General features: G+C 33.8%; 1 protein-coding gene across 3 annotated transcripts in view; it reads right to left on the bottom strand.

The window, feature by feature from the left end:
* The window catches only part of LOC126816390 (nuclear hormone receptor HR96), a 60649-nt gene that overhangs the window by 13729 nt on the left and 32942 nt on the right, over positions 1–13978 (bottom strand). For all 3 annotated transcript variants that reach the window (XM_050542864.1, XM_050542866.2, XM_050542867.2), the window contains exons 2-3: positions 8978–9205; positions 4660–4777 (exon numbers count right to left, since the gene is read on the bottom strand). In XM_050542864.1, the coding sequence (XP_050398821.1) occupies positions 4660–4777; positions 8978–9205 (346 nt within the window). The remainder of the gene's footprint in view (positions 1–4659; positions 4778–8977; positions 9206–13978) is intronic.

Raw genomic sequence — 13978 nt, 5'->3', positions numbered from 1 at the left:
GACAAACTAGAGCCCTGGCCCATCACTTCAAATTGAGATAAATTATAGAATTCCAAAGAAATGGATTTGAAAATATTACTGGATTTGAATTTGAACCGGATATGGATTTAATTTGAATTACAAAAGAAAATATCAAATCTGTGTTTGACATTTTTTTTATGGTCCATTAGTAGGACCTACATGTACATAACCGACAATAGATTATTTTTAGTTAAAAATGGTACACAATAATTTTCCAAGTCTTACATGAATTGAGAAGATTACAAGGTCTTTCTCAACATGAGCCCATTACAATTACAGGAATTTGTGTATGTGTAAGGAATGAAAACATTATGGCATAACCAAATGTGGAAGTAAATAACGTTAATAATTATGGCATAAGATTTAATTTTTTTTTATAAAAGATGTACCATGATAGAAGGCCTATTACTGTAGACCAATGATAGTAGGTCTATCATTTAATCAAGTCAAACAGAAATATCTACCCAAGATATAAATATAAAAAAAATATGTAGGTTAGACTTTGATATGGTATCTGACACAAATCATATATTTTGTTCTGAAGAGTTCAATACAAACAAAACTAGTCAATGACACTCGAGATAACCAGGTCTTCATTGCCACTCTTATCTCTTATATTATCTCACTCTCTGCTTACGATCTCGTTATGGCTAATTTTGTCGATCAAATCAGTCGGTCGTGATCCCCCTTTTGCCTCGGAATCAACCACTATTTTGACGGAAGATAATCTCTCGGCTAAAAAATCATTATTCTCTCAGCTACAAGAGATAATTAAGTAGAATCAAAGCGGTCCATAGCCGATCAGGATGATAAGAAGTCGCTCGGTCAACAATGATACATAACCAAAGGTGAACAGGCCTACCTGTCCAGTTAATGCAATGGACAATCTCACTTCAGTCCACAAAAGAGAGACACATACTAGTCGCCTCCCACTTCCAATTTCCAAGACATAGCCCAAACATTGACTCTTATATAAATAAACCTTTTGGTATTAATTTGTACCTACATCATATTAAACTCCTAGGGTGCCATGTTGAATTACACGGTATTTAACGTTTTAAAATCTAACTACTTTATGGAATCAACGACAAATCTAAACTTGGGCACCCAAACCATTTTTATTTTTGTTTTACATATATATTGTTCACAGTGGCAGAGCATACAGATGATGAGACAATTTGAATATAAACTAATGCAAACATTAAATGGTCATAACTTTAGAATTACAAATACTGTATCTGATTTGAAGAATATGGTTTTGGTAGGAATGTATGCTTTTACACGACTCTATAATTAATCTTATCACTTTGTAACTTTTAACCTATTTAAGTCAAGCTCTCTTCAGGTCATTGTTCCCTTAAATATAAGTTATTTTCAATTCTTTGTTTCTTCTACATAAATGTCTAGTTGGCCAAATACAGAGAAGAATTATTCACAAACGACATGTATATATAAATAATATATATATAACATCAATAAAGATTACAGAGAAATGGGTCATATGTCACATGCTATATATAGCACAGAAGACATGTTTCATCATGTTGAAATTCTCTTGGATTGTCATGAACAGCAATTGGCTGCCACCCTGGCAATACAATTTATAATCTCAAAGCATAGTTCACTGGAGGATCAGTTTAATTGTTTGTAGAATAAGCATGTATTTTATTTATTTTTCTAATTTCAACTACATTCTAAGACACTCGGAATAATTTCCACAATTAGATAAGTTATCTGAATGTAAACTTCAATCAGAATATGTGAGAAAGCGAATTAACATCTGTTGGGTGGCCCACCTCTTCATTCAGTGCATGTGATCACCTAGAGAGCTAAAGAACGCTGCACAAATTTCTTTCCTTGCATAGCAAAGACCTATTAATCCAACCACTAATAGTAATTGTCCCCACATGACCTTGCACGAGGAGGAGTTATATTTTACAAAATTCTTCAGTGTAAAGTATGTCTTATCCTTTCCATCTTTAGCATTTTTTGAATGGGTCATGATCAATAGCTTACTAACGAGTTGCCCAAAATCGTGTTTGTGAAATTGAAAAACTATTCATTCCTAAAACTTGTCTTCTGTCTAATTTACTGATGAGTTACATATGAGTAGACTGACCTAGTCTTGAAACGCCAGAGAATAAAGGCCATAATAATAATAATCATATCTCTAGTTGTATCAAATAGTATTTAATATGGACTTATCATTGCAGCTTAGTTTCCTAAATTCTCATTAAAATCTGTTTTAAATTTAAGCATGGACTGACTGGCTAGCAACAGATTTTGATCTGATTGAAAATACAATACAAAATAATCCTGATATAAATTTTGACTCCAGCTTATCATTTTTGCTAATTAAATCAACCAAAAATTACTTAAAATAAATAAGGTAAGGACAGGTTATTGTGTATCTATTTGAAACATTCATGGAGTATAGCATGAATATGAGGTGACATTTTTCTCAGAAAAGATACAGTGACTTGTAGGATTTATATAGGATTTATATATAGGCTTTAGTGTAAGTTATCTTGTATTATATCTTGAAGCAAAATGTCTTAATATGTCTTATATTTTCGAGAGATATTAAACCAAATGTGGTTGACTATAAAAGTCAAATCTAATAAACCACCTGCAGGGAAAAACACAATTTCAATCAGATATTTCTACCTATTTTTCTTTCATATTTAGAACATTTTGATAGCTTGTCATCTAGTGTGTGAGCACTTATGAGACATTGGCCAATCAATACCAGCATAGTTTCAACTTGTCACCATTTGACAATAACATTACCAGTGTTTTCAGTGGAGGTAAAATACTTTGCTCTATAGGCCTATATTGGAAAGAGATTTAAGGGCGTTGCCATGTCTAAACTATGGTAACTTCGCACTTAATTTTATATTTTTTTTCAAACTCTGCTCCACATGAATTTGGTGTGATCTTTAAATAGACATTTGAAGTTACGATTCAAGTCATAGTTTGGGCACATATCTCTTGTGGTTTTAAAGACATTAAATTTTGAAATCAGCTGAAAAATGATCTGATCTGAATTAAATAATTTTTGGCATGCAAATACCTAAGCTAGTGGTTAATAAAATTACAGGAGTGTTTTTTCATGGTGCCAATAGTAATGCCATAATTCCAGAAAATCCAAAAATTTCATAGGTCATTATGTAAACTGGTCTGAAATAAAATCTATTTCAGATAATCACAAGCCATCCCATTAAAATGTTCCGCCAGATGTAAGCTTTATTTGACGCCAAGTTTGTTAAAATCGATTGAGTAGAACTTAGAATTTCTTCATCGTTTTCCTTGGTTTACACAAAAGGTCCTTTCGATTCGTGACGTATTCGTGTAATAAGTAATGCGATTTGTAAAAATATGGACAAAATATTATGAATTAGCAATGAGTAGACTTTGCTGCTCCTGTCAGTGTATTTTATGAAAAAATAATGAGAGATCTTAGTCCCACAAAACAAAGAAAACGAATAGAGCCATTTTTTCATTATCGGCAGCTGTAAAAAAGACTGGTTATTCGAGATCGAAGGAATTCCCCCTAGCACAGTTGCTGTGTACCCGAAATGACCAAAACGAGGCTACGGAAGCATATTTCTATACAGAAACAAAGAAAGACAAGCTAAAATACCGAGATGTTCAACACAAAATCATATACTATTTTTAGATCAAACAAGGTCAGTGATTCCCTCCCTTTGACCAAGGGGAATCACGTGGCTAAGTGGGTAAGACGCTAGCTCGCTAGCCTGGAGGTCGGATGTTCGATCCCTGCATTGGCCGAGAAAGTTCATCCAGATTTTCCGGCATCGTTCTCCCTTGTCAGTGATGCAGGACGGAGGGGTTGACAAGGAAAGCTGTCTAGTCGTTCGGATGGGACGAAAAACCGAGGTCCCTTGGCAGTTGGAATTCGATATAAGAGTAGGCCGTAGTGCCGCTGTCTGGGCAAAATTTCCCTCATAGCACACTGTATGGCGTATGCCCGTCTTCATTAGACCAGGTTAGGAGCAGAAAAGTAGGACGTTAAACTCCATTTCATTTCATTTCCTTTTGACCAACTATCCTGACATATCCGGCGAAGTCAACATTTCGTTCTGTTAATGATTTATGTTTTTAGGGGAAAAAGAGACAGGTACTAAAGTAAGAACCTACAGTTTTTAATCTCACTATTGGTACTTACTTTTCTGGCATGGACTACCAGGGGCCTGTTTCACGAAATTTTAACTAAGATAAAATCCAAATTTTAGTAATTTGATTGGATAATATTAGATTGATTTTAGTGCCTAGCCAATAAAAATTGAAGTATCTACTAAAATTTGGATTTTATCTTTAGTTATGATTTCGAGAAACAGGTCCCAGGCTTTTACAACAAGATACAGACAATAAGGAAAAGTCATATTTGAGCAAAATCTATTGGAACAATTATCTTTGTATCTGTCAGAATTCAATATGGGGCAACCACTTTTGGTGTTTGCAAACATAATTACCGGTAGGCCTCCTCAAAATTCTTGTCAGCGCTCAATAAAACAGCCACAATTTTGGCAAGTTATCTCATCATTCCAGAGAAACGAGCTTGTTCTATGTATGCTAAAAATTCTTTCCGTCAATAAACGGTTGTGTAATATTTACCCAATATCATGTTCTCCTTCATTCCAATATCAAGGCACTTTTGCAGACGACAGCAAGGACAGAATCGTCTGGTCCTGACATCTATTATGCAGTTTCCTCGGAAAAGGCACTTCATTTTCTGGAATTAAATTACGAATAGTATTTTATTTATAAATAAGCATAAAGTTAAGTATAAATTCCACCCAAAACGCTGAATATTTAAATTTTTTAATATAATTTGTTTAAGGGCATACACATGAGCAAGTTTCATAAATTCTATAAAATGATTGACATTATGCCAACCAGGCATTTTCACACATCTTACTATCTCTGAATTTAAAGGGGTGTTAGATCATAAGGTCTGTTATTAGTGATGGTCCGATATGGCACCTATTGGTTTTACCGATATCACATATTGACAGTGAAATATATCTGCCGATATAGATACAATTACCGATAGGGGTGGATATAAAACTATTACACATTAAAATGCCTCAAATGGCATGGAAATCTATATAGATATATGTCATTGTTAGTCGGGAAACGCATGTTACTAAAGTCGAGATTATCATATTTTAAGTGTTGATTATGATATACGATATAATTCCCTTGAGTGATCGGCACCTGTATGTCAATAATAGATGTCGGAATGGTTCATGCGGTAATGAATGAAACATCAAAGCGATAGCTTCCTGACCTGTCAACAGTGGCAATCACGTGACATTCTACCCCCATTTCTAGAACTATAGTTAAAAATAAAACCATCTAATGGAAACTCATTTGTTGGTAGTATGATCTATATTAAAAGTTATTATTTAATGATACAAATTATGTCAAAATTTGACCATCATGCAATTGGCTTATTCCCTATTCCAATCAAAAGGTTTATCGGTTAGACTGTTGTACATTAATGTCTGTCTGTACATGTGCAAAAATGGTATTCTCAAAAATTGGACTGATAGAACCGAACTCTCAAACAGTGTGAATAAGGATTTAAAAAATAATGGAGACCAGTAAGGATTTTGTACTGTTTATTCTGTCCTTTTTACAACCCCTATGGGAGTCTTGTATTACTGGTACGTCTAAATAGCAACTCACACGGCAACCAAAATAAAACTTTTATTTTGGTTGCCGTGCGTGTGTGGGGGGGGATCACATGGCTAAGTGTGTAAGATGCTGGCTCGCTAGCCTGGAGGTCGGATTTTTGAACCCTGCATTGGCCGAGAAAGTTTATCCAGATTTTCCGGCGTGGTTTCCCCTTAATGTCAGTGATACCTTACAGAGGGCCTGACAAGAACAGCTGTCTAGTCCTTCGGATGTAACGAGAAAAAAACGTGGCCCCGTGTATACATTGGATTCACGTAAAAGAACTCTTGGCAGTTGGAATTTCCCTCATAGCACACTGTATAGGAGCAGAACAGAAGGACGTTAAACACCATTTCATTTCATTTCATTTCTGCCGTGCGCGTGGCTATTTATATAATGGAGACCAGTAAGGATTTTTCATTGTTTAAAATGTTTATTCTTTCCTTTTTACGTCCCCTATGAGAGTCTTGTATTACTGGTACATCTAAATAGCAACGTGTGCGTGGCTATAAAGATGCACCGTGTGTCAAGCAAAATAATGATTTGTTCACAACTCGGTTAATATTTCAAAGGTAATTACAGAGTCTTTTATATAACAGCTATCGGCAACTCAAGTATCGGCAAAATGGCCGTGTATCGGTCCGATTTCTCCCGATAGGCCACCTATCGGCCAATTACCAATGTTCAAACCGATTATCGGACCATCACTATCTGTTATTGAGTCAAGTGGCATGGCTAGATTCACTGCCTGTACAAGACAAGGAGTAGGATCGCCTGTCAAAACTCGTTTTTCTCCAGGTCCTCTGGTTTCCTCCCACTGCTAAAAAAGCCCTCCCCACGTAAGCCAATTATTGAAATAAAATTGAACCATATGTTAGTCCCGAAATGAACTAGTTTGTGTTGAGTGGACGATAAACCCCATTTCTTTCTCTCTATCTCTGAATTTACCAGTCCGAAAAATATTTTCAGAAAATACATCTACGTCAACTTTTTAGTGTTTTACACAAGAAAGACTACAATTTTAAGACTGTGTTTCTGGTGTTTTAACCCTTAACCGGTCGCCGTCATTTTGAAGTTATGACATCAAGTGGTCAGGCTAAATAAAGGCTGACGTGAAATATTTTGTATGCCTATTTCAATCGACTACTGCCGAATAATTATAAGTGATAGACTCTTGACACCAATAAAAAAGTTGCTGGGGATAAGTTGATCTATAATTTGCAAATCATTCTAAAACCTTTTCATCAGAAATATCGTCTTCAGAATCGGTGTCATCGATATAATCCAATTCTGAATAATTCATAAGTATTTCAACCACTTCGAGCATCTTTAACGTTCCCAACACCGTTAAATTACGTTTTTCGTCAAAAAATGTTGAACAAAGACATGATTTTCTCAATGCCCTTGACAAGACAAGTTCCTGTCTGACACGCATGCGTGGCCATATCAATTAAATACAAAACTAAATACTCAAATGCGGCTTATAAAAAATAACGTTGTGGTGACTATAGTCGACAATGACCGGTTAAGGGTTAAGCTGTGTAATGCTCACAAATAAGCTTAATTTGTGTCATGTAAATTGTCTGACATAGTTCAATTTGTCAGTTGGTCAATTTCAATACATATAGACGTCCATCACAAACCAAATCATCTAGACAACTATGGGTTTCAACAACTGGATATTCCCAGGAACAACAATGGTCCTTTCCAGCCAATAGGTAATGGTTCTACTACCTTTTAGGCCACCAATTAGATGCCTTTCCGAATATCTTTAAACCTTGCGGATTTTTAATAAATCATAAGATAATTACTCATAGCAGTAGTATAATATTAAATATAATTAGATCTTCTGTTAATGAATCCTTTTTCAATGCCACTATTTGTAAATAATCAATGAGACATCTGCGGTGGTGAAATGAAATGAGGATTAATGTCCTACTGTTCTGCTCTGAACTGGGCTAATGAAGACGGGCATAAGCCATACAGTGTGCTATGAGGAAAATTTTGTATGGACAGCGGCACTAGGGGCCTACTCTTATATCGAATTCCAACTGTCAAGGGATCTTTTATGTGCATGCCAATGTGTACAGGGGACCTCGGTTTTTCGTCCCATCCAAACGACTAGACAGCTGTCCTTGTCAGGCCCTCCGTCCTGCGTCACTGACAAGAGAGACCCATGTCGGAAAATCTGAATGCACTTTCTCGGACAATGCAGGGATCGAATATCCAACCTCCAGGCCAACGAGCCAGTGTCTTACCCGCTTAGCCACCGTGATCCCCCCATCTACGGTAGATGTCTTATTGACTCTTTACAAATAGTGGCATCTTCATTAACAGAAGATAAAATAATTGGCAATAGTTTTTCCAATCAAAAAGTCAAACTGATGGATAATCAAATACCAAGATATAATTTGATTGATGTCAATATCAGCTTTGTGATTTGATAATACCAATAGATACATTAAGCAACTGGGACCATGTAAAATTAGGAAACTGGAATACTTATTGCCTTGAGAATATTGCCTGCCATAAAACAAAATCTAAATATAACTTATCAAACAATGAAATTGATGTTATATCAAACGCATACTGAGTTACATGTAGGCTAAATCTGGATGTATTTATAGGCTATACACACTTACAAACTTGTATTATATCTATTTACATATATATTTGTTAATCGACATAAACAGGAATGGAACAGGGGTTTATTATTTCATTAACTCATTAGTTCTAATCTAAGGAATTTTACAGTCTCCAGATTCAATTTGGAAAATACAAATATTGATACAATTATATCATTTACAGTGCTGTTTATGTAGTGAAATGGAGGTCTATATGTGTATACAAAATGATCATGTGATCAATCACCTCAGACATGTAACAGATCTTTGGAGATTTTACCACTTTAAACAAACCACCCCCCTCCATGCATTTTCAGAAAATGTTATCCACATTAGGGGCATGTTCAGGAGTTAAGAGGTTTGGGGGATTTGCCAAAAAATTCATAAATTCAGAAGTTATGGGACAATTTTTCATGTACGAAAAAAACAATATGGTCTGCAGTAGAGGTGGATGGTCAGGATATTTCGCCCCCCTCATCTGGGCACATGCTTTACTCAAGAGCCTCAAATATTCTTAGGCAGCCTTGATTTTGAGACTAACATAAAAGATAAAATTAGTTCTATGGTTCTGTGATATAGTCTATAATTCCTATATAACCATTTCAATACTACGTGAAATAATGACCAACCTTTTTCTTCAAAGCATTTCTTCGAAAGAAGGCCTTACAGGATTCACAGGTAATGGCGTTAAAATTATAACCTAAGGCTCGATCTCCACATACACCACACAATTTGTCATCCTTGCTTTTTAACCGTTTCCGCGGATGCTCATGTTCATCCATGGACATATCATGACAATCATCACTCTCCCCTAAATCCTGAAATGTGTCCAGGCTTTCACTACCAGATTCTGACATCTGAAAAAACAAAAAAACAAAATTTAGTTCAATCGGATATTAAATTCATACAACCACATTTCAATGTAATTTAGTAATCATTAATGTGGCTGTAAATTAAGATGTTTTTTGTGAGAAACAGTTTTACCATGGACCTTATGTATTATAAGGTCCATGATTTTACTAAAAACTTTCTCCATTTTTTATTTGTCATTAAGGCAGCTTTTCTTTCTAGCAGCAGATATATAATCTAATGAATTAAAGGACTATTGGGTTTTATGAATGAAAAATATAATTTCAAGCAGAAAAAAAGTAAAATTTTCATTCATATTATAGTTCTTCTTCAACACACACTTAAATTTGATATAAAATCTAATTGGAATTTCTGAATAAATTTTTTTTTTCAAATGGCCAAAGAAGTAAAATCAAGCATTAGGGAAATTATAATATTTTGTAAAGGAAGATCCTGTAACACTATGACTAATACAATACTCTTATTGATGTAAATAAAGTACAGCAAGATTTGATCTCTTACAGCAAGTGCAGTCATGTTTAAAGTACATTTAACATAATTTTGTTCAAAGTAAAGTGGAACTATAGTAGCTTGCAAATTCTTTTTGAGTAGAGCAGAATCCTATACCTTAACGGTACAGTAATAATTAACTTAAAATTTGTTCAAAGTAAAAAGCAGAATCATAGACACTTTTATTTTGTAATTTTATTGATGACAAATGGAGTACTCTTTAAAATGTGGTCATGTTAAATGGTTAGCAATAATACAGGAGTTGGTTACCATTGATTGACCATATAAAGCAACATTCTTGAGTTGTCAGTAAGCATATTTATTTTATGATAACCTATTACAAATACAGAGTGGACCAAGTTATTTTATCACCCAATAATACATTCTACAGTAGATATCGCTTGTGCGATATATTTCATAATCTACTGCGATATCTCCTTAGGAGATATCGTTTTACAAGCATTTGATTGGTCAGTTGAAAAGGAACTACTTTTTTTTATTTTCAAAGAACAGTTCATTTCTTATTAAAAGTAACTTTTTTTTTTATTAAAAATGAACTATTGTTATTCAATTGACCTTGATGGAAACACTGGGTCAGTATAAAGGACTTTGCAATGGTTGAATTGCTGTCAAAAAATGATGTATCACTGCGCTGTAATGTTCAGTAAAAGTGAAATCTACAGCAAAGAATTATATTTATCTATTTGTGCATGTAACAAGGGATTGAATGATAAATAAAATCTCCTACTCGTCTTTTTTGATATACAAAAATATCAACACTCGTTAATAAAGTAAAAAAAAACTCGGCAGAGCCTCGTTTTTTCTTACTTTTTTAACTTGTGTAGATATTTTTTGATATCAAAAAAGACTGGTAGGAGATTCTCTATATATACCTTTCCATCTCGATTAATAACAAATTCTATTTTCATTTGATTTATGTCCCCCCCCCACCCCTACCCTACCCCCAAGTTAAATAACCAAACATCAAATAAAACAAAACAAATTGTATAATAATACAGCACAGATGATTCAAAATGTCAAAGCACATACTGCAAATTGGCAAAATAACTTGAATGTAAGGCCGCGGTTAATTAATTAATTGTTTGTTTCTCATGACCCATCCGCATGTCCATTTTCATCCGTAATAATTACGCACTACAATAATTAATTGGTCAAATTTAGGGAGGTCACAAATTCGTCCTGTAAAATTTGTAAAACTATATTTGTTTACCTTCAAATATTAACAATGAATTGATTGACGCATTAAAATCCACTATTCATCGATAAACATGACACTGTAGAACGTGAAAAAATATAGGAAGTCCATACGTGAAACAGGAAGTTAAAAAAAGGGTATCATATCTGTCATTCTGCAGCATTTTCTTTCACCAAAGATAACATACATACTTCATAAGGCACTTGACAACTTGTCAATTGTAATAAAAGCTAAAATATTTTATTTATGTGACTAGCACTCTGTGACCCGTTCCAAAAATGCTGCCATGAGGCCTACCGACTGATTGACACTACTTCACGTTTTTTTTATGAACACTCTATAAACACAGTCTAAAAAGGACACAAAGATATTTATAAATGTGAATATTTTAATGAAGATAGACAGAATCATAAAAGTATTTATATTATCACCATGCCATGTGCCGATGGGGTCAAAGTTAAAGACAATTAACATATACAGGGTTATTGGCACTATCTTCCTTCACGGTTAGAGAACCGAACACATGTGTAATAAATTCTTTGGACTGACATGTTAAATAATCTAACTTATGTTGTATTCAAAAATCCAAAGGTATGCTTTTAAATATTTATGTCAGAACAAATCATCAACCTGATTGGAACAGTTAATTTCATAACCTATCAAAGTTGGGGAAGATAAAGAAATGAAATGCCAAGAATGAATGAATTAACGAATGGTTAACTTAGAAGCGTATCACTAATAATTTAGACCTATTATTCTTCCGATGACCGGCTACTTTGCAACATATATTTTAATCTATAAAATTTTTATTAAATGTGAATAAATCGTGAACGCCAGTTACCGTTGAGTTTTCAATGACCAAATAACCAACATTAGTTATTGCGGAAATAGAAACAGCATTAAACTCAAAAATGTTCAATTCAATCTCAATAATTAATAATTACCTCATGTAGCATGTATATTTCACAAACACAGGTCATGAGAAACAAATAATTAATTAAATGCGGCCTAATATATACCCAACCCTTTCTTATATGGTATTTATGGCCATTTAAACACTTGAAGTAATTTTATAGCTGGATCCCAATAGTACTTTTAGCCAATGTGGGTCAAGCTAACCTTGAGGCAGATCACTTACATGTAGGGTAATGTATTTTGTGACATACATTATCAATTGTGCCAGTGTTGACGGATCTATAAAAATCTATAACAATACCACAATACCACTTTATGGTGACACATCTAAGACTTCTTCTATCTCTGATAATAACAGCAGATTTGATTAAATAAATACTTTGTAACTAAAAATGTAATAAAAATTACTATAAATTTTAACAAAACAATTAATGTTTCTTTTAATAGTGGGGAAAAAATACTTAAAGGAAGTAAATTTAAATTTAAAGGAAAATCTGTCAAAAAAATGGAACCCAACGCGAGCACTGATAAAATGTCATAAAGATAGGTTGTCCGGGGGGTGTTCACAAGGGTTGTCGCAAATTTCAGTCAAATTACTTTATTCTAAGCAAAGTTATGAATGTTGGAAATTTTGGTATGAAGAGCATAGTCTTGATTTTTGATTGCTACCTCTTGTTTTCATTAGTCCAGCCGGAGCAAACATTAGGACATTAAACCTCATTTCATTTTATTTCTACCCGTGTTAAGATAATAAACAGTCTTGATTATCCATTTTAAAATTAAATCATTAAATGGCGATTGTTTCAATCCATAAAAAATCTTGACCATCCAATGGCCTAAAGAGTTGATTATAGGCTTGTCATGTGAATAAAAGTCTAAATCTACATATTTCTCATTAAACCTTTGACTTCATTGCACAAGTTCCATTTTAACACCATTATTCCCAAATGCACTGACTCTCCCCCCCCCCCTTTATACTACTGCTTCCAAATTTATTGTAATATTCTTCAGCCAAATAAATGAGACAAATGAGTATATTGCCTTTTGTTCAACCTTGATCTGGTTTACATAATTAAAAATTGCAAATGTAAAAGTTCCAGTAGATAAAGTATCTAATTATCTCCCAGTGCCAACATTTTTCAAAATGAATAACATTTCAAAATTCCCTTGGTGATATCACATTTTCTTACCGTGTATTCTTAGCAAAAACACATCAAACGACCTAGACTTCCCTGTATCCATTTTCAATAAAACAGATACTTGATAAAAGTCTATTAAAATCAGAAGCATTATTTCGGAATCGAAACTAGGTTATTTTGACAAAATGACAGACCATATGGTTTAAAGCACATACGTTAGACAACTAGACTACTCCCCCCCCACCATGCATTAGACAACTAGACTACTCCCCCCCCCAAGAAAAAAAAGTAACAATAACTTGTCTCATGCACATTTTTTACTTCTTATAACAAAACAGTTGTAAACAAGTTTTCATTAATAATGACCCTGATATATAAACAAGAAGACCACATGTTTTTTTTTACCTATAAAGTTATCATCAATAACGACCCAGATATATGAACAAAACCACATGTTTTTTTACCTATAAATCAAAGGAAAACTGTTCTTCATTTTTCCTGTTAATCAGCTATTATGGTAGCAGTCTACCAAAACATGGTAGATACCATAATAAAAGGTTTAATGAGAATTCCAGTTTATAGCTTTCTTCTGATCTTGGAAATCAGATGGAATTACTTTCATCTTTTACAGTCAAACCAGATCTACTTTTTAATTAAAATTTCATTTAAATGACTAGATCATTCTTAATCTATGCTAGACATGAAAGTTGATTTTGTTGAATTTTGAATTCAAGTGGAGTATATACATATATATTGTCCAGCATCATTGTATGTATATCCTCTAACAATTCGGTTTGTGATCTACTTCTTGCAGACACATGACAGTAGAGTTTTATCTTGTTAACTACCAGATCATTTCTGTGTAACCTTAAATATACATTATGGGAGATTAGATAAAGAGCTGGCAGTTCTCACTATAATAGTTAAAAACTAGATAATGCAAAGGGAATTTGCTGAAAATTTCAGTCAAATTGATCCACTCTGAACCAAGATTTTAGCGA

Source organism: Patella vulgata, chromosome 3 (assembly GCF_932274485.2).
Source record: "Patella vulgata chromosome 3, xgPatVulg1.2, whole genome shotgun sequence".
Classification (NCBI taxonomy): domain Eukaryota; kingdom Metazoa; phylum Mollusca; class Gastropoda; family Patellidae; genus Patella; species Patella vulgata.
Note: the sequence above shows the minus strand (reverse complement) of the source record. Positions and strands in the feature narration are given on the sequence as shown.